We start from the raw sequence: 21,660 nt of genomic DNA on the forward strand, positions 1-21,660 counted from the left end.
TCATAGACATATAGGAGTATGTAGAGTTCGGGTCTGGAGACCTGCACCCAGTCTTTAGTCAGATTATGAAACACGTACCTGTGAACCCAGCCACGTGTGAGCAAAAAAATGCCACAGGAAAAAAGTGTAATGGTGCCATGAGGAAAGTCAGTTGTGTTACCAGGAGGAGGGAGGCTGCAGGAAAATCAAGCAGCTTCATAGTAAGGGAATATTTAGTTGTTGGGGTTTTGCAACAATTTTCAATTCTGTGCTTTTTTTATAAGTGAAGCGTAAAATAAATGGATTCCATTTGCAAAAAACAATAACTACATTGAAAATCGTGGTAATGCCAACCGCAGTTTTTCAATTGCATTTCAGCCACCACCACGCCAACATGCGGAGGCCAACAGCCGTGTAATTTTGCTGGCAAATCTGAGCCATGTTGTACGGCTACAGGCCATCACATGCAGGCGGCTGCCATGGAGGTGCGTAAAGCTGGGTGAAAGCCAAGTCGTCCATTTACACCTCCTCACTGAGACTGTAACACAGCTTTTCCAGACTCCTGACCGTCAAATATGCGTGTTATGGAGGATGTCCTGTGTCACACGGTATGATGCTTGTGAAGATGTGGGGCTGAAATAACGGCCATATTGGATGCCGATTAGCTTTCCGATCATGACTATGAGTAGAATCCATGACACCGTGACAGACCTGACACCTTCAGGGCTTATATTAGATGACATTATGATCAGTTTGGAGTAGAATTCCTGTCACACAGCAAGTATACATTGCCTTTAGCATTTACCATGGCTGATATGACCACAGCAGCCTTAGCCCCGTGTTTCCCTCGTCTTATCACATCTGCACACAGTCTGCTCTATGCTACTGTATATTATATAAGGCGTGTAGCTCAGGGGGCGCCTGCGTAGCAAAGGAACTATTGTGCCCGTCCTTGTTTCCCACGGAAGCATTTAAAGCAAGGACCTAAAAGAAAACGAAAGCTTTTTTCTTCGAGCGGCTGACGTCATCGGAGGGACCCTTCCTGCTCTGAAAGTCCCGGATGTGAGGTGTGTTGCACTGAAATACTCCCCCTCCCCCCAAGGTGATAAAGGAAGAAGAATTGCAAAATGCTGGAAAAGTTATGGCTGTCGTGTAAACACAACCCAACGCTGCGGTATGGAGTGCCCATGCTGGTGAGCCCACAGCACTGCAGTGCACATTATGTAGTTTTCAGGCTGTTTACCAATGTGTGTCAGTATTCTCACCCTACACCTCCACCATTGCACACTGAGGTTGTATTTGCTTAATTACTTTATGCATGAAAAGTTATAACATCCTTTTCTTTCATTTGTCAGTTTATCACAATTTACTATTTCTATGTTTGCTGTCAGTGAATGGAAACACTCTTCATCACATTCAGGAGCTCTCCTCCTCCTCCTCTATAGAGCTAGTCCTCCTCCTCTATAGAGCTAGTCCTCCTCCTCTATAGAGCTAGTCCTCCTCCTCTATAGAGCTAGTCCTCCTCTGTAGCCCTGGTCCCCCTCCTCCTCTATAGATCTAGTCCTGCGCTCACCTGAGACAGGTGCAGGTCATATTAATACTCTGGTTGTAAAGGGAGTGTCCAGCTGGAAGAAGATGTCTTTACATGTGTTTAATATGGAAATATGCACAAGCTACTAATATACTGTCCTAAAATGTGCCGTGCTGGCAGCACCTTCTGACGTCTACCTGACACAGAAGGGTTGTGCCTGTGTTGGCACATCATCAGAGCTGTGTGTGAGGGGGATGGCTTATACAATCCATGCATAGAGGAGGGAGCTGGCTGGTACAGTCCATGTGTAGACCAAGAAGGTGGCTGGCTGGTACGGTCCATGCATAGACAGGGAAGGGGGCTGGCTGATGCTTTCAGGGCTGTGGAGTTGGTATACCATGGACTGGCTGGTAGGTCAATGCATAAACAGGGAAAGGGGCTCGGTGGTACGATCCATGCCTACACAGAGAAAGGGGACAAGTTGATATGATGAATGCATAAACATAGAAGGGGGCTTGCTGATACTGTCCATGCATAGATAGGGAAGGGGGCTGGTTGATACGATCCATACAAAAACAAAGAAGGGGACTGTCTGGTACAGTCCATACTTAGACATAGAACGGGGCTAGACGATAGGGGCCATGCATACAGGGAAGGGGGCTGACTTAGCTATTGAAATGAACCAGACAGCAAGCTTCCGTTGCATATAGCTCCGATACTGTGGTGTCGCAGGATTGGAGTTACCACTTAATGATATTATGATTTAACTATTAGTAACTTAGTCTTTTAAAGCTAGTTTATATGTATGTCATGTGGGAGAACAACCCCTTTAAAGCCTGCAGTCCAGACTGATACATGGCATCAAACTGTCAGATTGGTTTGACTGCTGATGCTCTTGGGTTACAGAAGATGGGGTAGACTGTATAGTATTACTTCCACCTCTCAACTGAATCCAGTACAGTAGATTAAAGGGGTCCTCTAGTCACATGAATTGATGATCTCAGGATATGTCATCATCGGATCTTTGGGGGGTCTAATATCCAGTACCTCCACTGCACAGCAGCTGCTACAGAGCTGCTTTTGTTCTCCTGAATAGGGGCTGGTGTGCAGTACCCGATAGCGGCCATTAAACAGTGACCACACATGCTCTGTTCAATTCTTTCGACCGACCACCACTGGTACTAATAGCAGCGACTTCCACTGGTCCTTTATTGATGACCTATTATTAGGATTGGTCATCAATATCAAGTAATTGGAGAACCTCTTTGTTCTACTGTCATGGATTTCAGCCACTGAATGTACATAAGCATGTTCTCATTCATTGATGGTAAGTAGAGATCTGATTTGCTGTACAGTGTAGAAATACACTGAGGTCCTAATAGAAAAGGGTCTTTTAGCTTGAGTTCAGACTGTTGTACTTTTGGTGTATATGTCAGGGAGAGCTTTCAACGCAAAGAACAAACGTATCCATGTGGCCAAAGACCTCCTCCAGATATACACCAAAAGAGGGTCCTTCTACGCTATGTCAGACTGCTGTGCGTTGCACCTATTATTGGGTCTGTGGGTAAGAATATACTTTATTTTCGATCCTTGACATGAAAATTAACACAATCAGGAAAAAAACATTTCCACCAACTTTCCGCAATGGCAGAAAATGACCTGCTTACATGATCTCAGTGATCTTCTCAATGGCTCAGGACAAAGTGTTAACAAGGACAAGGCAGCTGATATCACTGTGTCATGCTGATTGAATTATTAGAGCAGAATAGTTCATTTGAAAAGGGTACTGATGCTCGAAATCATTGTCTTATGTTAACCATGGTTACCTCCAAGGAGACACGTGCAGTCATCATTAATAGGGCTTACAGGCAAGAACATTGCTGCTTGTCAGATTGCCCCTAAATTAACCATTTATTGAATTATCAAGAACTTCAAAGAGAGAGGTTTTTTTTTTTTTTTTTTTAAATTGCATTTCATTTTCTGTTCTAAATTCTAGTTGTCACCAATGCTCTACGGTAACTGTTATGGCAGCTCCATACATTGTCTACATCCAGTCGCTGCCGGAGGTGCTAGCAGCTGATCATTGGTGGTGCCAGAGGTCAGACTCCATCGATCTGATATTATTCGGTCATCAATATCCTAGTACTGGAAATCCTTTTTAAGGGTTTGTAATCAAAATTGGAACTAAAAAAACCCCTCAGAAGTGTACTTCAGGTCTGAATACTGCACAATTGGTCTGCTTCCGGCCTCTTTTCATGGCACTGGCAGCTCCTCTTCTTCAAATAATTGCTAACATTTCCCTCTTGTATTGGTGACGTGTATCAACGAGCTGTCTGCATTCAGAGAAGGGGACTGGCTAGGTGAAAAACTGATCCAGACAGCCAGCATCCTTCAAGCATGTCACTAGTCATGTGCCAAAACCAAGACTGAGAAGAAGGGAATGGTGTCCAGGCCACAACAGAAGTGGATCTTCTGGGATTGTGAGAGAGGATCTGAAATCGAGCCAACATAGCAATGTTCAGAACCTTAAGTATATCAGTAAATGTTATCCGTTTACCCAAAGAACTTACGGTATGTTCCCTGACAGCCCTTATGGAATACTCATCCAAAACATGTACCTTGGACCCGTCTTGAGCATTACTTGCGTGTTACCGTCTGTGTGAGGCTAGAGATGAGAATCATTACTGCACAGCTACCATATTTTTGGGGAGGCTGCAGAGTTTGTGACCGCTGCCCCATAGCAGTTGCCTGTTTCCAAAAAATATATAAAATGTCCATTGTTCCTCACCTCTGCAGGCTTGCTCTCAGTCCAGAAAGGTCATGTCACATGCTAATTTTTACAGGGCTACTTTGCAGGAGGCTTGCATCCTATAGTTTTTTGTTTTTGAGAGACTGCCGAACAATCTTGGAGGGTTACAAGTACTTTCTAGGGTCAATGCACGTGATGCAGTTTTAATGTTTTTTTGTTGTCTGTTTTTCCCCGCTTAAAAAATTGCACAAAAATCCTGCATCAATTATCACTGAATTTGCATGTTTTTACATGTGTTTTTTTTTTTTTTTTTTTGTGTAATTCAATATTTGTTTTTGTAATATTATTTTTTTGCGGTGGGTTTTTCCAACTCCTATCACACCACATCCCTTCCGCTAAAACACACCTGCGTTTTTTTTATAGTGACAAATGTAAGTAGAATGCAACAACTCTTAGTACATGCACTAGTCATGCTGACATTGAGCTCCCCATTGAAGTCTATGCAGAAACAATTGACATGTTGCAGATTTAAACTCCACCCCACAAATCTATTTAGTTTCATAAATAAAAATTGAATTGCCGAGTAGACTATCATAGGTACGAGTGCTACCAATGAAAACTACGGATAGCTCTCGTACGAGAACATCGGACGTGTGAATGAGGCTTTAGAGAGAACACATAGTGATTGACATGATGGGTAACTCCGCAGAAACGTAACTAAATATCTAACGTTTTTTGCTGTAACCCAGATCCCCAGAGTCCTTTCATGACCCCACAGTTTTCATGCTGGAAACAGATGCCTAATTAATGCTGTTGCTCGTTCTTCCATGTTTTCATAGGGCACTGTTACATGATTAAACAGGTGGTTTGAGGATATATCAGACAGATGTATCCTCCTACTCCTTCCTTCAGGGTGCAGCTGATGTTCTTAGGAAGGGATCTTGCATCATTTAAAGATTTATAAAGTTTTTATTTATTTATTTTTATTTTTTTGATGTTGGGGAGAAAAGAATATAAATTGTCCACAGGTTGTTGAGCTCCTATTAAAAGAGTCGTCTTCTCTTGTTAAAAGGGTAAAATTGCAAATTGCTTGTAAAATGAAAAAAAAAAAAAAAAAAAAACAAGCAACTTTACAAATTAAAAATGTAATTCAATTGTTTAAAGCTGGTTACAATGCTTTCAGCATGAGAAAGCACACAGCTCGGAGCAGCTGCCTGATCATGCCCCTGGTGTGAACTGTCAATCTTCAGGAGCACGCCTTCACTCGGGAGGCAGGGGAGCGGTATGCTCCTGAAGCAAAAGATCAGAAAATCCCTTTAACAGGGAAAATGGTTTTCAAAACAGAAATAAATGAGGTTTTTAACATATTTTTCATTTTCTACAATTGGTGGAGGACGGTTGAATTTGATGGACCTAAGTCTTTTTTTCTACCTACGTAACTATATATACTCCCCTATGGCCTACTTTAAATCACTGTCCTGGAAGTGGAGCATTTTACCTTGTGTGGTGATGTTCTAGATGGGCAGAAAACCTCCTCTCCCTCTCTGTCCTTGCTTTTTAGATACGTTTATTAACCAAGTGTTACCCCTTCTTATTCTATGAATTGGCAATAATTCACAAGGGGGGCTGCCAATGAAATGAGCCTGACATCCAGCCCCCATTGTCCTGTAATGGACACTGTTTGCATCTCATGTTCTCTTACAAACATCTCATGTTCTTTTTACTTTAACCCCTTCACAACCTTGGGATTTTGTGTTTCTATTTTTTGCTCCCTTTCTTCCGAGAGCCATACATTTTTTTATTTATTTATTTTTTTTTACTTTTTGGTCAATATGGTCATATGAGGGCTTGTTTTTTGTGGGACAAGTTGTACTTTTGAATGACACCATTGGTTTTACCATATCGTGTACTGGAAAACGGGGAAAAAAATTCAAAGAGCAGTGAAATTGCAAAAAAGAGCAATTCCACAATTGTGTTTTGTTTTTTTTGTTTTTTTAACCATGTTCACTAAATGCTAAAACTGACCTGCCATTATGATTCCCCAGGTCATTACTAGTTTGTAGATACCAAACTTGTATAGTTTTGTTTTTTTTTATTTAGATGGTGAAAAAAATCCAAAGTTTGTAAAGAAGAAAAGAAAAGAATGGTGCCGTTTTCCAAGACCTGTAGCATCTCCGTTTTTTGGGATCTGGGGCTGGGTGAGGGCTTATTTTTTTGCGTGCCCAGCTGATGTTTTTATTGATACTATTTTGGGTTAGATACGATGTTTTGATCACCTATTATTGCATTTTATTGCAATGTTGCGACGACCAATAAATGTAATTCTGGTGTTTTCATTTTTTTTCTCATGCCGTTTACCGATTGGATTAATTATTTTTATATTTTGATAGATCAGGCGATTCTGAACGCAGCAATACCAAATATGTATATATATTTTTTTATTGTGAATGGGGCAAAAGGGGGGTGATTTGAACTTTTATATATTTATTTTTTTAATATTTTTAAAGAAAATTTTTCTACTTTTTACATGCTTCAACAGTCTGCATGGGAGACTTGAAGCTGCGATCGTCTGATCGCTTGTGCTTCAGCCCTGCTGTAACAGAATTGATCATCTGCTATGAGTGCCGGCCACTGGGTGGCGATCATAGCAGACCAGCAATGACAACCACAGGGGTCTCCTGCAGACCCCAGGCTGTCATGCCAACCCATCGGCACCCTGTGATCATGTGATGGGCGCTGATGGTCAGAGCTAGTGACACACAACCAGTTTGTGTGAGTTAAATGCCGCTGTCAGAAATTGACAGCTGAATTTAACATGTTATCAGCTACGGATGGATCATGATTCCACCCGTGGCTATTAGGGGCACGTGACAGCTGATCAGAACAGCTGTTATGTGCCTGGAAACATACGAGCTCATCGCCAGAGCCTGCATGGGATGTAGGGGCACGCTCGATGACGTACTAATACGGCATTGGTCGTGAAGGGGTTAAATATTTTTATTGGGTTTTAACAACATTGATATGAAAACAGAACATTACAATTATGTACAATAATAACAAAAAAGTTGACGGTTGTTATTAAGTTATCGTTAAACATCAGGATATAAGTATAACCAGCTGGATGAGGTATTGATATAAGCGCTTACATGAACCAAATAATTCTGTGTGTGTTAGAGGAATGCAAAGAGAAAGAATGAGCAGGAAAACACTACTTATTTAACTAGCACTTCAGAGGAGACCACATCTACCACGACATTTTATTTTAAGTATTATTTTCTGACAACCAGATTGCCAGGTCATTCCCCTCACTGAATAATATCCAACATGTCTATTTGTGATGAAAAGCTTTGAGGCGATTGTTATCATGTGCAATCATGTTTTCCATTTTTATAATATTATTAGGGTTTCAAATGGAGTGAGTTCATCCTTTATATTAGTCAAGAGATAAGTGAGAATTTATAAATGACCTGAGCTGGAAATAAGCCAGCCAGGATAGACGCCGCCTACCTGGACAGCAGAAATGGCTTTTCAGGAGCTTGGGAAAGCAGGGTAACAACCTTACGGAAGCTGACATCTCTGCTGGAAGATTTTCAGTGCAGGGGAAATATTGCATTACAGCCGTTCCAATGGCTGACTATGTGATGGACGGGCTAGGTCCACCAGCGCATAAGGCTTTGTTTGTTATAGACCCTCTTCTCTGGCAGATCGGAAGTAGCTGTCCAAGTCCAAAGAAATTGTCACAGCCCATTTGCCTCCTTTGGAAGAGTCCCTGCTATGTCAGACTTATTGAGATCATGCAACCATTGCAGTTTTGCCACTATATTGTTTTTTGCTCTAGAGGTCTAACCGAATTCTTCTTTTGACCCCCAATGCACATGCAGTCCCATCGTAGTGCGTAGGCGAATCCGAGTGCCGGGGTCACAGCACTCCCCTTCCTATTTCTCATCAGCTTTTCTTACTAATACATTACTTACAGATCTCACTATGTTTTATAATGCGCCATAGTAAGTGGATTTACCAGTTTACCCCCTTTTCTTGCTTTGCTTGCAGCTGCTGGTCATAGGCGGTTCTTTTGGACTCCGAGAATTTACTCAAATTCGTTACGATGTTCAGAAGCTAAAAAATACCGTAAGTAATGAAGCAATGGAAAAAGCATGAATGATGGTCACTACGTAGGGTGCTACCTTCATACTGCTGTCACAGATCACACAAGTTTCCCAGCCTGGTTATATTGTTATTCCAGAGTTATATGCTGTTTGACTAAAATGGATTTTTCCGGTTTTAGAACCCCCTATTCCCTGGCTACAGTTTGTTTAAAAAAAACAAAACAAATGTGCTTCATTTACCCTCAGTGGGTCCAATGCTGAGTCTCCAGTACTGCTCCTTATGTCTGTTATTGTCTGCAGCACTAATGCCGCATTGACAGCGCTGCAGTCAATCAGAGAGATCAGCCGCTCTGCTTAAGTTGATGGCACGTGCCGCTCTGAGCCACTGAACTCGCTGATTGGCTGCAGTGTAGCCAATGTGACATTAGCGCTGCAGACAGTAACAGAGACTCTGCACTAGACCCGGGGAGGGTGAGTAAAGAACAATTTGTTTTGTTTAAGCAAAATAAAGAGGTTTTTTTTGGGCTAAAGTTTAAGTTACTTGAGTAAGACTAGGGTGGCCGGATTTGCAGATTTCAGCTCGATTGGCCAACTACCGTATGCTATGGAAGTGTGGTGGCTGTGTCCCCTCCCCCCCTTCCTCCCCTTGCCCCCAAAAGCAGATGTTGGGGAAAATGAGGAACAGTCATTTTGGATTTCGATATGCTCGATCCTTATTTTATTGGGAATTAAGCCAAGGCCAGGGTTAGGTGGATCTGGAGGAATCTAAGGTGTATGGCTACCATATGGGGGTTACCTTGATGGTCAATTGGTTATTACAATTTTCTGTAACGTAATTTTGACCAAAGACTGTATAGGAAGACTTTCCAACATTTTCACTAACTAGCTTCACCTCTTGCTGCCTTGATTGACAGCACTTACCTAGCCGGCTAAACTGTGGAGGGAAATGGCTGCTTTAGAAGATTTGGCCCCTCCTATAGTGCTCCAAGCACCTAATTTGCATTTTAACATACTGCTGGCTTTCTCCAAAACTGTTCAGTGGATTTTTAAATCGAATGTATAGTTCCGTGAAGAACAAGACCCTCTACAAAGTCTTGTGGTTTCTCTTATACGGGTTTTGGAACTGATCGACTCCCTTTGAATGGTTTGTGAATAAAATGAGGTATGTACATAACATTCAGGATCTGTGGCGACTCCTGTGGGCACCGCCAGTGTCAGTGCCAGCATAGAAGACCAACATACAGGTGCTTCTCACAAAATTAGAATATCATCAAAAAGTTAATTTATTTCAGTTCTTCAATACAAAAAGTGAAACTCTTATTATATAGCGTCATTATAAACAGAGTGATCTATTTCAAGTGTTTATTTCTCTTAATGTTGATGATTATGGCTTACAGCCAATGAAAACACAAAAGCCATTATCTCATGTGAGGCAGTGACCGGAATCGTATACGAGGGACGTTATATATCCCCCAGAATGTGTACTGAGACCTATTAAACCTGTTGGCATGCATTGCAGTCACAGACACACCTGCAGCTGCAATGCAGGAATGAAGGTGAGCAATGACCTGGTCAGGCTATCTGGCTAAGGCAGATTAAGTAAAACCCGGCAGGGCCTTCATTTCTTGGAGGAGGCTACAGGAAGGCAGTGGGGCGGCCTCCTCCCTCCAACCTGGGTTTTCCAGTGGCTCTTGCCACAGGTCCTTTAAAAACCCTGCACTAAGGATTAGTGTTGTTCAGTGTTGGGACCTGCTAGGAGAATAGCAGGAAAGCTCTGCAGGCCTGTGTGTAGCTGAACCCACGCCTGGGAAGGCTCTGCACCTGCCAGGCTCTGAGTGGCCCGGCGCGGCCGTTGCCCACGGCGACCATTGTTTAAGGGCTTATGTTAACCCGGCTGCGAACCGGAGGACTTTCTGTTAACCCGTGAGTTGCTGAAATAAAAGCTGTTTATGTTGGACTTGCTTGGGTCACTGCCTCAGTTACTGCACTGTGTGAACACCGCCGCTTTACACTCAGTAAATTAGAATACTTTATAGCACCAGCTTGAAAAATGATTTTAAAATCCGAAATGTTGGTCTACTGAAATGTATAATAATAATAATAATCTTTTTATTTATATAGCGCCAACATATTTTGCAGTTCTCTACAATTCAAACAATTTACAGACATTATGGACACTGTCCCCATTGGGGCTCACAATCTATGTTCAGTAAATGCACTGAATACTTGGTCAGGGCTCCTTTTGCATCAATTACTGCATCAATGCGGCAATGTGGCATGGAGGCGATCAGCCTGTGGCACTGCTGAGGTGTTATGGAAGCCCAGGTGGCTTTGATAGCAGCCTTCAGCTCGTCTGCATTGTTGGGTCTGGTGTCTCTCATCTTCCTCTTGACAATACCCCATAGATTCTCTATAATAGATTCTCTATGGGGTTAAGGTCAGGTGAGTTTGCTGCCAATCAAGCACAGTGATACTGTTGTGTGTAAACCAGGTATTGGTACTTTTGGCCGTGTGGACAGGTGCCAAGTCCTGCTGGAGAATGACATTTCCATCTCCATAAAGAGGGAAGGGAAACATGAAGTGCTCTAAAATTTCCTGGTAGACGGCAGCGCTGACTTTGGTCTTGATAAAACACAGTGGACCTACACCAGCAGATGACATGGCTCCCCAAACCATCACTGATTGTGGAAACTTCACACTAGACCTCCAGCAGCTTGGATTGTGGCCTCTCCACTCTTCCTCCAGACTCTGGAACCTTGATTTCCAAATGAAATGCAAAATTTACTTTCATCTGAAAACAACACCTTGGACCACTGAGCAACAGTCCAGGTCTTTTTCTCCTTGGCCCAGGTAAGACGCTTCTGGCGTTGTCTATTGGTGATGAGTGGCTTGACACAAGGAATGCGACACTTGTCGCCCATGTCCTGAATACGTCTGTGTGTGGTGGCTCTTGAAGCAATGGACTCCAGCAGCAGTCCACTCCTTGTGAATCTCCCCCAAATTTTTGAATGGCCTTTTCTTATCAATCCTTTCAAGGCTGCGGTTATCCCGGTTGCTTGTGCACCTTTTTCTACCACACATTTTCCTTCCACTCAACTTTCCATTATTATGCTTGGATACATCACTCTGAACAGTCAGCTTCTTCAGCAATGACCTTTTGTGGCTTACCCTCCGTGTGTCAATGACTGCCTTCTGGACATCTGTCAAGTCGGCAGTCTTCCCCATGATTGTGGAGCCTACTGAAACAGACTAAGGGACCTTTTTAAACGCTTAGGAAGGCTTTGCAGGTGTTTTTTGTTAATTATTCTAATTTACTGAGATGACTTTTGTGTTTTCATTGGCTATAAGCCATAATCATCAACATTAACAGAAATAAACACTTGAAATAGATCACTCTATTTGTAATGACTATATAATACAGCTCTGGCAAAAATTAAGAGACCACTGCAAAATTTTCATTTTCTCTGATATTTCTCTTTATAGGTATATTTTTGAGTAAAATGTACATTGTTGTTTTATTCTATAAACTACTGACAACATGTCTCTGAAATTCAAAGCTAAAAATTTTGTATTTATTTGCAGCAAATGAGAAATTGTCAAAAATACTAAAAAAGAAACCGAGAACCAGAGAACCAGTGCTGTCAGACCTCAAATACTGCAAAGAAAACAAGTTCTTATTCATTTAGAAACAACAATACTCATGTTTTAACTCAGGAACAGTTCAGAAATCAATATTTGGTGGAATAACCATGATTGTTAATCCCAGCTTTCATGCGTCTTGGCTGCTTTCCACCAGTCTTTCACACTGCTTTTGGGTGACCTTATGCCACTCCTGGCTCAAAAATTTTAAGCAGTTCTTCTTTGTTTGATGATGTGTGACTATCCATCTTCCTCTTGAGTTTTCAATGAGGTTCAGGTCTGGAGGTTGGGCTGGCCATGACAGGGTCTTGATGTGGTGCTCCTTCATCCACACATTGATTGACTTAGCTGTGTGGCATGGGGCATTGTCCTGCTGGAATAACCAGTCCTCAGAGTTGGGGAACATTGCCTGAGCAGAAGGAAGCCAGTGTTTTTCAAGGATAACCTTGTATGTGGCTTGATTCATACGTCCTTCACAAAGATTAACCTGCCCAATTCCAGCCTTGCTGAAGCATCCCCAGATCATTACTGATCCTCCACCAAATTTCACAGTGGGTGCAAGACACTGTGGCTTGTATGCCTCTCCAGGTCTCCGTCTAACCATTAGACGACCAGGTGTTGGGCAAAGCTGAAAATTAGACTCATCAGAGAAGATTACCTTACTCCAGTCCTCTATGGTCCAATCCTTTTGGTCTTTGGCAAACTTCAGCCTGGCTCTTCTTTGCTTCTCATTGATGAAAGGCTTTTTTCTAGCTTTACATGACTTGAGGCCTCTAGGAGCCTGTTACGAACTGTTCTTGCCGTGCTCTTCACCCCAGCTGCCATTCCTTTTGTAGGTCACTTAATGTCATCCTGCTGTTTCTGAGTGACATTTGAATAAGATGACGGTCATCCCGGTTAGTGGAGAGTCGCTTTCGCCCTCTGCCGGTCTGTAGCTTTGTTGTCCCCAATGTCTGCTGCTTCACCTTGTTGTAATAGACTGCCATCTTCGAAATTTTTAGGATGGAGGCAACATGATGCTCACTGTATCCCTCTGCTAATAAAGCCAGAATTGAGCCCTTCTTTTCCGCACTCAAGACTTTTCTTTTCAACTCCTTTGGGATGGTTAAAAGTTATTTTTTCATTCAAATTACTTTTGGGCTCTTCCTAGCACTTGTTTTGCCATCCAGCTTGTCCTATAGCAAGAGGATTGTGAAGACCACAGCAGTGTTTTTTATACTTTCCCTAGTTACATAAGATTTGGTTCCGGCGATCACCTAATCAGAAGCACATTAAGTAGAATGAGGTGTACTTTGGGTGGAATTCAACTGACACTGGAATGGAATGGCTGTCAGACATGTAGAGATGGGGATTTTTAGAAAACTGTGCAGTCGTCTCTTCATTTTTGCCAGAGCTGTATATGAGTTTCACTTTTTGTATTGAAGAACTGAAATTAATTAATTTTTTGATGCTATTCTAATTTAGTGAAAAGCACTTGTAAATAGCTGGGTAGAATACTAGAAGAGCACATCTTGTATCCTTGGGGCTCATGCACACATGGAGCCTGTACAGCACCCACCGATGGCTGCGTATCCTCTTGTCTTGTTTCAAGGTCAGTCTTTTTTCTGAAGGTTATTGGAAGTGTTAAAATGAAAGATCTTTTAGAAGAAAAAAAATGTAATTCAATGCCGGAGACAGGAGCAGTTATCCAGATGTTCCCGCTGATGATCAGAGCTGTACCAGCCATGCAGTACTGCGATATAACCAGGCGGTGGAGCTGTTTTCCCTTTGTTTTATCTCCCATTGTATTTACTGGTGCACATTAAAGGAACGGGAGTTGCTGAGGAATAAGTATTCAGCAGGTGTCCTGAGAAAGGCTTTCTTATCCGACATGCTTCTTTTTTTTTTTTTTTTTAATACTCGTTTTAACCTTACTATATAAAAAGCAAAAGAAAATTTCTTTTAACGGTCACAGATGTCAGGCACAAATGTGTTCTGCGAATCTGTCTACATTGTAATAAGTATTGAAAGAAAACTGATGACAAAACCTGTTCTTTATGTATAAGGTTTACACAGCCGGCTAAAGCTTTAACTTGCTGCAGTTGGGAAATCTAGGTCAAGGAGATGGAGATGAAATACTTGGCTGTGTAATATTCTGCGCTCGCTCTCCTGTCGGGTGCTAGGTGTATGTCTGAGCTGAGTCATCCGAGATGCAAAGTAACAGCTGGAACATTACAATGCATCAAACGCTCCCTGCACCGGCCCGGGGCCGGGGCCACGTCTGTTACAAAGTCTCCTGCAAGTCGCACAATGCATCTTTTATTCTTCCATGAGAATGTGAAAAGGTTGTCCTGCCACCTCAATTATAGATCCTTTTATATTCACACCTATTGGTAGCTGCAGAGCTATGGCCGCCTTGCATCAGGCAGGTCAGCAGGGTGGGTGCGTTATCTTGCTGAGCAGTGCGACCTTCCAGCTAAATCTATGGGATTTTATTATGAAAGTTTGGAAATCTGTCGACAGATTTATTTTTTTTTGCCACTTAATCTGAGAGCAGCATAATGTAGAGACAGAGACCCTGATTCCAGTTATTTGCTGTAGTTTTGATTTAAATAATTTTTATCCGCATTACTAAACCTGCTGCCAGGAAGTCCTCCATATTTTATGAGCAGGGCTGTGGAGTCGGAGTCTGTGTCCATTTTGGTGGAGTCTGTATAAAATGGACCGACTCGACTCCTAAAATATGTACGGTAATAAATCGGGTACAATAGTTCAATGCAGTTTGTGGGGAATATTTTTTTTCATAAGAATTTGGGAAAGTTATGAAATGTCCTATAAATGTCTGTCCTATTCCTGATCTAAGGGTCTAAACTTTTACCTGAGATGAATCTGTGCTGCAGTTTATGTACATAAGTAGTGAAGCTCCTCCTCTACAGATAAGGAGAAAAAAACACACAGGGAAGGAATGCCTGCACTCATCTCAGAACTGCTGGAGTGAACAGGAAAGCAGGATTCAGAACAAAAAAAGAACAGGTTCTTGCTATTATAACTGATAATGCTTCAAATATGATAAGTATAATTAAACTGATAAATGAGAATAATGAAGGCGAACAATAGCTAGAAGAAGATTTCAGATTCTGTATGTTGGAGATGGAAGGCCACAGTCCTGTTCCTATGACGGAGGAACATACAGATAAACAGCAAAATCATTCTTAAGGTTAAGTGCACATGTAGCGTTCTCGCTGCTTTTCTGCAGCAGTTTTTCCGCCACGGAAACGCTGCGAAAACGCTTTGTAATCGGTCTGCCAGCTATTGCAATGGTAATCCTGATTGTGCTATGCACATGATGCGGAAATTTCCACTCAGGATTGCCATTGTGGAAAAAACTGCAGCATGTCAATTGTGCGCGCGTTTCCGCCTCAAATTCGCGCCCATTGACTTTAATTGAACCGCAGCAAATTTTCAAGTATAATATTTATACCTGCGGATTTGCTGTATTTCAATTAAAGCCAATGGGTGCGAATTTGCAGCGGAAACGGTACAGGTGGTACCCGGGTCGGCAGAGGAGGAGTACTACTTCCCCCTCATCCGACCTCCACTCCCTCTGATAACAGGGAGAGCGGCGCGGTTGACGGGAGCAGTAGTATCCTCAGCCGAGCCGGAAACCACTCGCGGTAAAAAATAATAACAAAAAAACACTATACTCACCTGGCCTGCGCCCCCCGGTGTCCTCCTGGTCCTCGGTCCCCGGTGATCCGATCAGGTCGGCGGCCGGTGGTGCACTGCCGGGAGTGTGGTCGCTCCCAGCAGTGTACTGCGCTGCCAGGACCTGCGGTCATGTGAGCTTTCAGCTAAAGATCAGCTGAGAGCTCACGTGACCTCACTTTGCAGCATCGGTGCTGCATGGGAACATTCTCAAGAATGTTCCCACCAGTACTGGTGCTGAGGTCACCGGGGCTGATCAGCTGATGAACCCCAGTGACCTCACTCCTGCAGCAGCAATGTACACTGACAGGAGTTATTTTACACTCCTTGTCAGTGTACATTGCTGTCTTCTATAGCAGTGACATCAGTGATTGCTGATGTCACTGCTGTAGAAGTGACCCGGATCGCCTAGGGCCAATCGTGATGGAATCGTGGACTACGTCGTGACAGCGGACAGGTGAGGGACATGGATGTTTTTTATTTTACGTTTTTTTTAGGAGACGAGGGATTCGGGGACTGAGAGTACAATAGAAAATTTTTTTTAAAACCGTGTGTGTTTTATTTCATTAAAATACTTTATTCTAGATTTATTGAAAAAGCGGTGACCACTTTACTGTGCGGTTAGTAATTGGGGCATCTTAGACGCCCTCCATTACTAACCTGGGCTTCACGTCAGCCGCCAATACAAGGCTGACGTGAGCCCCAACCGCATTACCCCTCTTGCCACAGGGCAGTTGGAAGAGCGGAGGCTGAGCTCCCGATTTGGCACATCTTATGGATGCACCATTTCTGGGACTGCTGAGGGGTGATATTATTAGTGGCGGAGGGGGCCAGGATCCATGGCCCCTTCCCTGGCTAATTAATATCAGCCCGCAGCTGTCTGTTTAGCCTTTTCTGGTTAGACTTTATAGGGGGACCCTACGTCAATTTTTTTATGGGGTCCCTCTGTAATCTAGCCAGTAAAGGCTAAGCAAATAGCTGTGGGCTGATATTAATAGCCAGGGAACATTGTTGGCTAATGGCCTCTTTCTCGGCTACTAATATCAGCCCCCAGTGGTCGGCTTTCCCTCTGCTGGTTCTAAAAATGACCGGGAGCCCACACCATTTTTTTAAAAAATTTTAGGCTCTGCCCACGATATGGACGTAGCAGCGCTTTGGACGCATTTTTTGCTACTTTTAAAACGTTGCATTCTATTGAACGCAGGTAAATCCGCATGTGTTCACTGAACAATGCGGATTTACCGCATTCAATACATTTTAGTGGTGAAATTTCTGTTGCGGAGACTAGCGACTCCAAGTGGATTTGACATGCTGTGGTCCTGAAAGAACGTGCCGCATGTCAGTGTCCACCGGTGATTCGCGGCCTCTGATGCACGCATAGTGGACATGGGATTTCTAGAGATCCCATTCACTGTGCTGTAACATCTGGACGCTGCGGGTTTGACGCTGTATAAGCACACAGCGTCCTGACCGTGGCCATATACCCAAACTCACCCGCAGCATGTCAATTTCTGTAGCGGACACACCAGTCTCTGATGCAGATTTTGACCGATTTGAAGTGTCATTATATGCGGTGGATTCACATGTACCAACAACAAAAGTGCGGCATTAGAACACCGCATTTTGGACGCAGCAAAAATACACTGCGTAAAAAGCGCCGCTGAGTGCTGATCGGGGGGACGTAGAGGCTAACTAAACAGCTGTGAGCAGTTAATTATAGCCAGGGACCATGTTTGCGTAATGTCACCTTCCTAGGCTAAAAATAGCAGCTCACAGCTGCCCCAGAAATTACATGAATGGAAATGCTAATGAAGATTGGGTGAATGAGATTAGCTGACACCTATCTCTTTTGTTTGGTGATGACAAGGTGTCAATCAGACCCCTTCATCACCAAACCTAATTAAAGTTAAGAAAATAGTTAAATAAACACACAGACACAGAGTAAACACTTTATTTGAAATACAGCAGACACATTCTTTAATCATTTAAATTAACCAATATGCTCACCCCAGTTCTGATGGTAATCCAAAAAGCAATATCCCACCAAATAACTTTTATTTAGCTACAAAATGCATTCATTGATGTACAAAAACGCTTCAAAAACCACATAAAAAACATGTTTTTTTCCGCAGTGTTTTTCCTCCCAAGGAGATGCAGAAACGCTGCAAAATTTTTTGCTTCAAATCCTAAATGTGCGCGCACAGCCTTACAATTAGATGATCTTGTTGAAGCTGCTTCACACCTCTCTCCTATTCATTACATGCGCTGTGTTGTGCACACGCTGCACCTGGCAATAAGAGATAGTCTGCAAGAGGGACATGCTGGAAATCTGACTGGAATGTGAGGAAATTCGCTATTGCTGCCAGAACCCCTAAAATTGATTCCATCTTGAAAAGACGTGCTGGAAAAGGGGCAATTGTGGAATTACAAAAATTTTCACTTGCTCTCAAAAAAGTGGAAGAGTTCAATCGTTCATCAAAACTGACTGTTTATGAGGCAATTCCTTCATACCCTGAAATTGTTAGAGATGTTGCCCATGTGGTTACTGCTTTGCCACCAACCAAAATTAGTATAGAGAGGTTGTTTTCTAGCCTTACAATAATTGGGTCAGATTTGAGGTCATCTGTCACAAACCGATCGGAGCCACGTGCCCCTGATCCTTCCTCACAACTTCCGTGAGTTCCGGGTTTAGGATAATGTGAAGCGAGCTTATAAATATTATATATTTATTTACTCAAAAGAGCGATGCTAGGTACAATATATACAAGCGGTTACAAGATATATATATACAGTAGTCAGACAGATACAGTAAGGAAGCAGTAATACGATACAGTAAAATTAAAAGGAATAAAAGTGAATATACCACACTTTCATCAAAGGTCTCTGGACACGGCAGGAAAGGTGCTGTCATGGGTCCAGGGCGGTTCCTTGTGTCTTTCTGCACATCTGTAGCGACAGGTGACCCTCAACAGAAGACCCCTTCTCTCTCACAGAGGGACACATTTATACGTAACTTGGGCAGGGCAGAAAATAGGCGATTTACATGTAATCTCCTCTTCCCTTCTATCAGACATTTCCCAGCAATATTCGCATTGTAAGGTGCGCATGGTAATTGATCTAACACAGGAGCTTCCCCTGACTTCAGAGGTAATTCAATTAGCTATTCCTCATTGCCATGATTCAATTAGCTCCCCCATACTCTTGTCAGGAATAGGCGTTTGCACTACAAAGGTATATATCCTAGCTGACCTGTATTCAATTCTCTCCTGGCTTGTCACCCTGGAATCGAATGGAGGCTCCCAGGGGTTGATGTATTGAAGGGAAACAAATGCTGATGTAAATACTTTGTCCTCTCTGAGGTGAGACTGCAGGCCCAGGTACCCATTGTGTTAATGCTGATTACCTGGAAGCAGCAGGTGGAAGGGGGGAACACATGGCCCTCCAACCCCCTGCTGACCATCCTGTATGCCAACCTCCAATACAGTGTCCTATAGCACAAGCAGAACATCTCACCTTGTACATAGCAGCCTGCAATATGATGTGTACTATCATATGGTCTATGTAATCACTATCCCATAATGATGCAATATATGATGTTGTCCCTCACACCTAGCACTATACCTTTCTCTCACGGCATATTCCTTACATTGGTCAGCTGCTATGACAATCAATATTACTTGTTATAAACATTTGTCATGTCCCTGTGAACGCCATCCTGGGCAATAGCATCCTTTTGGTAATTGCCTTTTGGAGCCGGCATAGTAACGTAATGGTAATTAAGTCATATCCTGACTGTGGGGAATACACCATTTCCCCTGAGGTCCTTTGAAGTCAGACAGACTAGCATTCCTGCTGAGACCTTCATACCTGGGAATATGAATTTCCAGTCCCTGGCCTCACCACACTGTCAGTAGGTTTTTGTTTCCCCATCTGAGAGCAGCAGGATGTAGAGGCAGAGACCCTGATTCCAGCGATGTGTAACTTATTTAACTGCTTGCTGCAGTTTTGTTAAAATCACCGTTTTATCTGCTGCAGATCTAGCAGTTCTCTGACTGTTGAGCCCTGTATAACCCCGTCCACACCACTGGCATCTTTCTGCCTATGCACAGTGTACACAGAAAGCTGCCAATCAGTGGTGGGAGCAGGGTTATACAGAGCTCATAAACAGGGCTGTGGAGTCGGTAAGTCAAACCTCCGACTCCTCAATTTCCATGACACCAACTCCAACTCCCTCATACATGGCTCATGTTTAAGTGATAAATTTACTGTAGTAAAATGGTAACATCAGGCTTTTAATCATTATTATGATACAATAATCAAGCTATTTAGATCGAACATAAAATATATTTATTGGAATACAACTTTAGAATAAAAAAACTTTTGCATATTTACAATTTATTATACACTCTGCAGTAAGTGGGAAAAAAAGTTTTCAAAGAAGTACTGAATAACATTTATGCAGTCTATGAATTTGTTCTGATAAATTGTATCGCCTCCATCAGATCCTCCTTCATAGATGACCTCAAATCTGACCTAATAATTTTAAGGCTAAAGAACAACCTCTCTACAGTAACTTGGGTTGGTGGCAAAGCAGTAACCACATGGGCAACATCTCTAACAATTTCCGGGTATAAAGGAATTGCCTCGTGCGCAGTCAGTTTTGATGAACGATTGAACTCATCTACTTTTTTGAGAGCAAGTGAAAATTTTTGTAATTCCACAATTGCCCCTTTTCCAGCACGTCTTTTCAAAAAAGCATTCATTAATGTACAAAACCGCTTCAAAAACCGCATTAAAAACAACATGTTTTTTTCCGCAGTGTTTTTCCTCCCAAGGAGATGCAGAAACGCTGCTAAATTTTTTGCTTCAAATCCTGAACGTGCGCGCATGGCCTTGCAATTAGATGATCTTGTTGAAGCTGCTTCACACCTCTCTCCTATTCATCACATGCGCTGTGTTGTGCACACGCTACACCTGGCAATAAGAGATAGTCTGCAAGAGGGGCATGCTGCTACTCTGATTAGCAAAGTGAGGAAATTTGCTATTGCTGCCAGAACCCCTAAAATGATTCCATCTTGAAGAGACGTGCTGGAAAAGGGGCAATTGTAGAATTACAACATTTTTCACTTGCTCTCAAAGAAGTAGAAGAGTTCAATCGTTCATCAAAACTGACTGCGCACAAGGCAATTCCTTTATACCCGGAAATTGTTAGAGATGTTGCCCATGTGGTTACTGCTTTGCCACCAACCCAAGTTACTGTAGAGAGGTTGTTCTTTAGCCTTAAAATTATTAGGTCAGATTTGAGGTCATCTATGAAGGAGGATCTGATGGAGGCGATACAATTTATCAGAACAAATTCATAGACTGCATAAATGTTATTCAGTACTTCTTTGAAAACTTTTTTTCCCACTTACTGCAGAGTGTATAATAAATTGTAAATATGCAAAAGTTTTTTTATTCTAAAGTTGTATTCCAATAAATATATTTTATGTTCGATCTAAATAGCTTGATTATTGTATCATAATAATGATTAAAAGCCTGATGTTACCATTTTACTACAGTAAATTTATCACTTAAACATGAGCCATGTATGAGGGAGTTGGAGTTGGTGTCATGGAAATTGAGGAGTCGGAGGTTTGACTTACCGACTCCACAGCCCTGTTTATGAGCTCTGTATAACCCTGCCCCCACCACTGATTGGCAGCTTTCTGTGTACACTGTGCATAGGCAGAAAGATGCCAGTGAAGTGGGCGGGTTTATACGAGGCTCAACAGTCAGAGAACTGCTAGATCTGCAGCAGATAAAATGGTGATTTTAACAAAACTGCAGCAAGCAGTTAAATAAGTGACACATCGCTGGAATCAGGGTCTCTGCCTCTACATCCTGCTGCTCTCAGATGGGGTAACAAAAACCTACTGACAGATTCCCTTTAATGAATGCAGCGGAGTTTGGATAAGCATCTAACAACCAAC

At 42.6% G+C, this 21,660-nt stretch overlaps 1 protein-coding gene across 1 annotated transcript in view; it reads left to right on the forward strand.

Moving 5' to 3' along the window:
* Positions 1-982: 982 nt before the first annotated feature.
* Positions 983-21,660, forward strand: part of COX16 (cytochrome c oxidase assembly factor COX16) — an 89,536-nt gene continuing 68,858 nt past the window's right edge. Inside the window, exons 1-2 of the mRNA XM_073638901.1 lie at positions 983-1,172; positions 8,310-8,387. Coding sequence (XP_073495002.1) covers positions 1,107-1,172; positions 8,310-8,387 — 144 coding nt within the window. The 5' untranslated portion in view covers positions 983-1,106. The remainder of the gene's footprint in view (positions 1,173-8,309; positions 8,388-21,660) is intronic.

This window comes from Phyllobates terribilis, unplaced genomic scaffold (genome assembly GCF_046119375.1).
Source record: "Phyllobates terribilis strain yellow unplaced genomic scaffold, ASM4611937v1 Scaffold_7__3_contigs__length_470593459, whole genome shotgun sequence".
Taxonomy (NCBI): Eukaryota; Metazoa; Chordata; class Amphibia; order Anura; family Dendrobatidae; genus Phyllobates; species Phyllobates terribilis.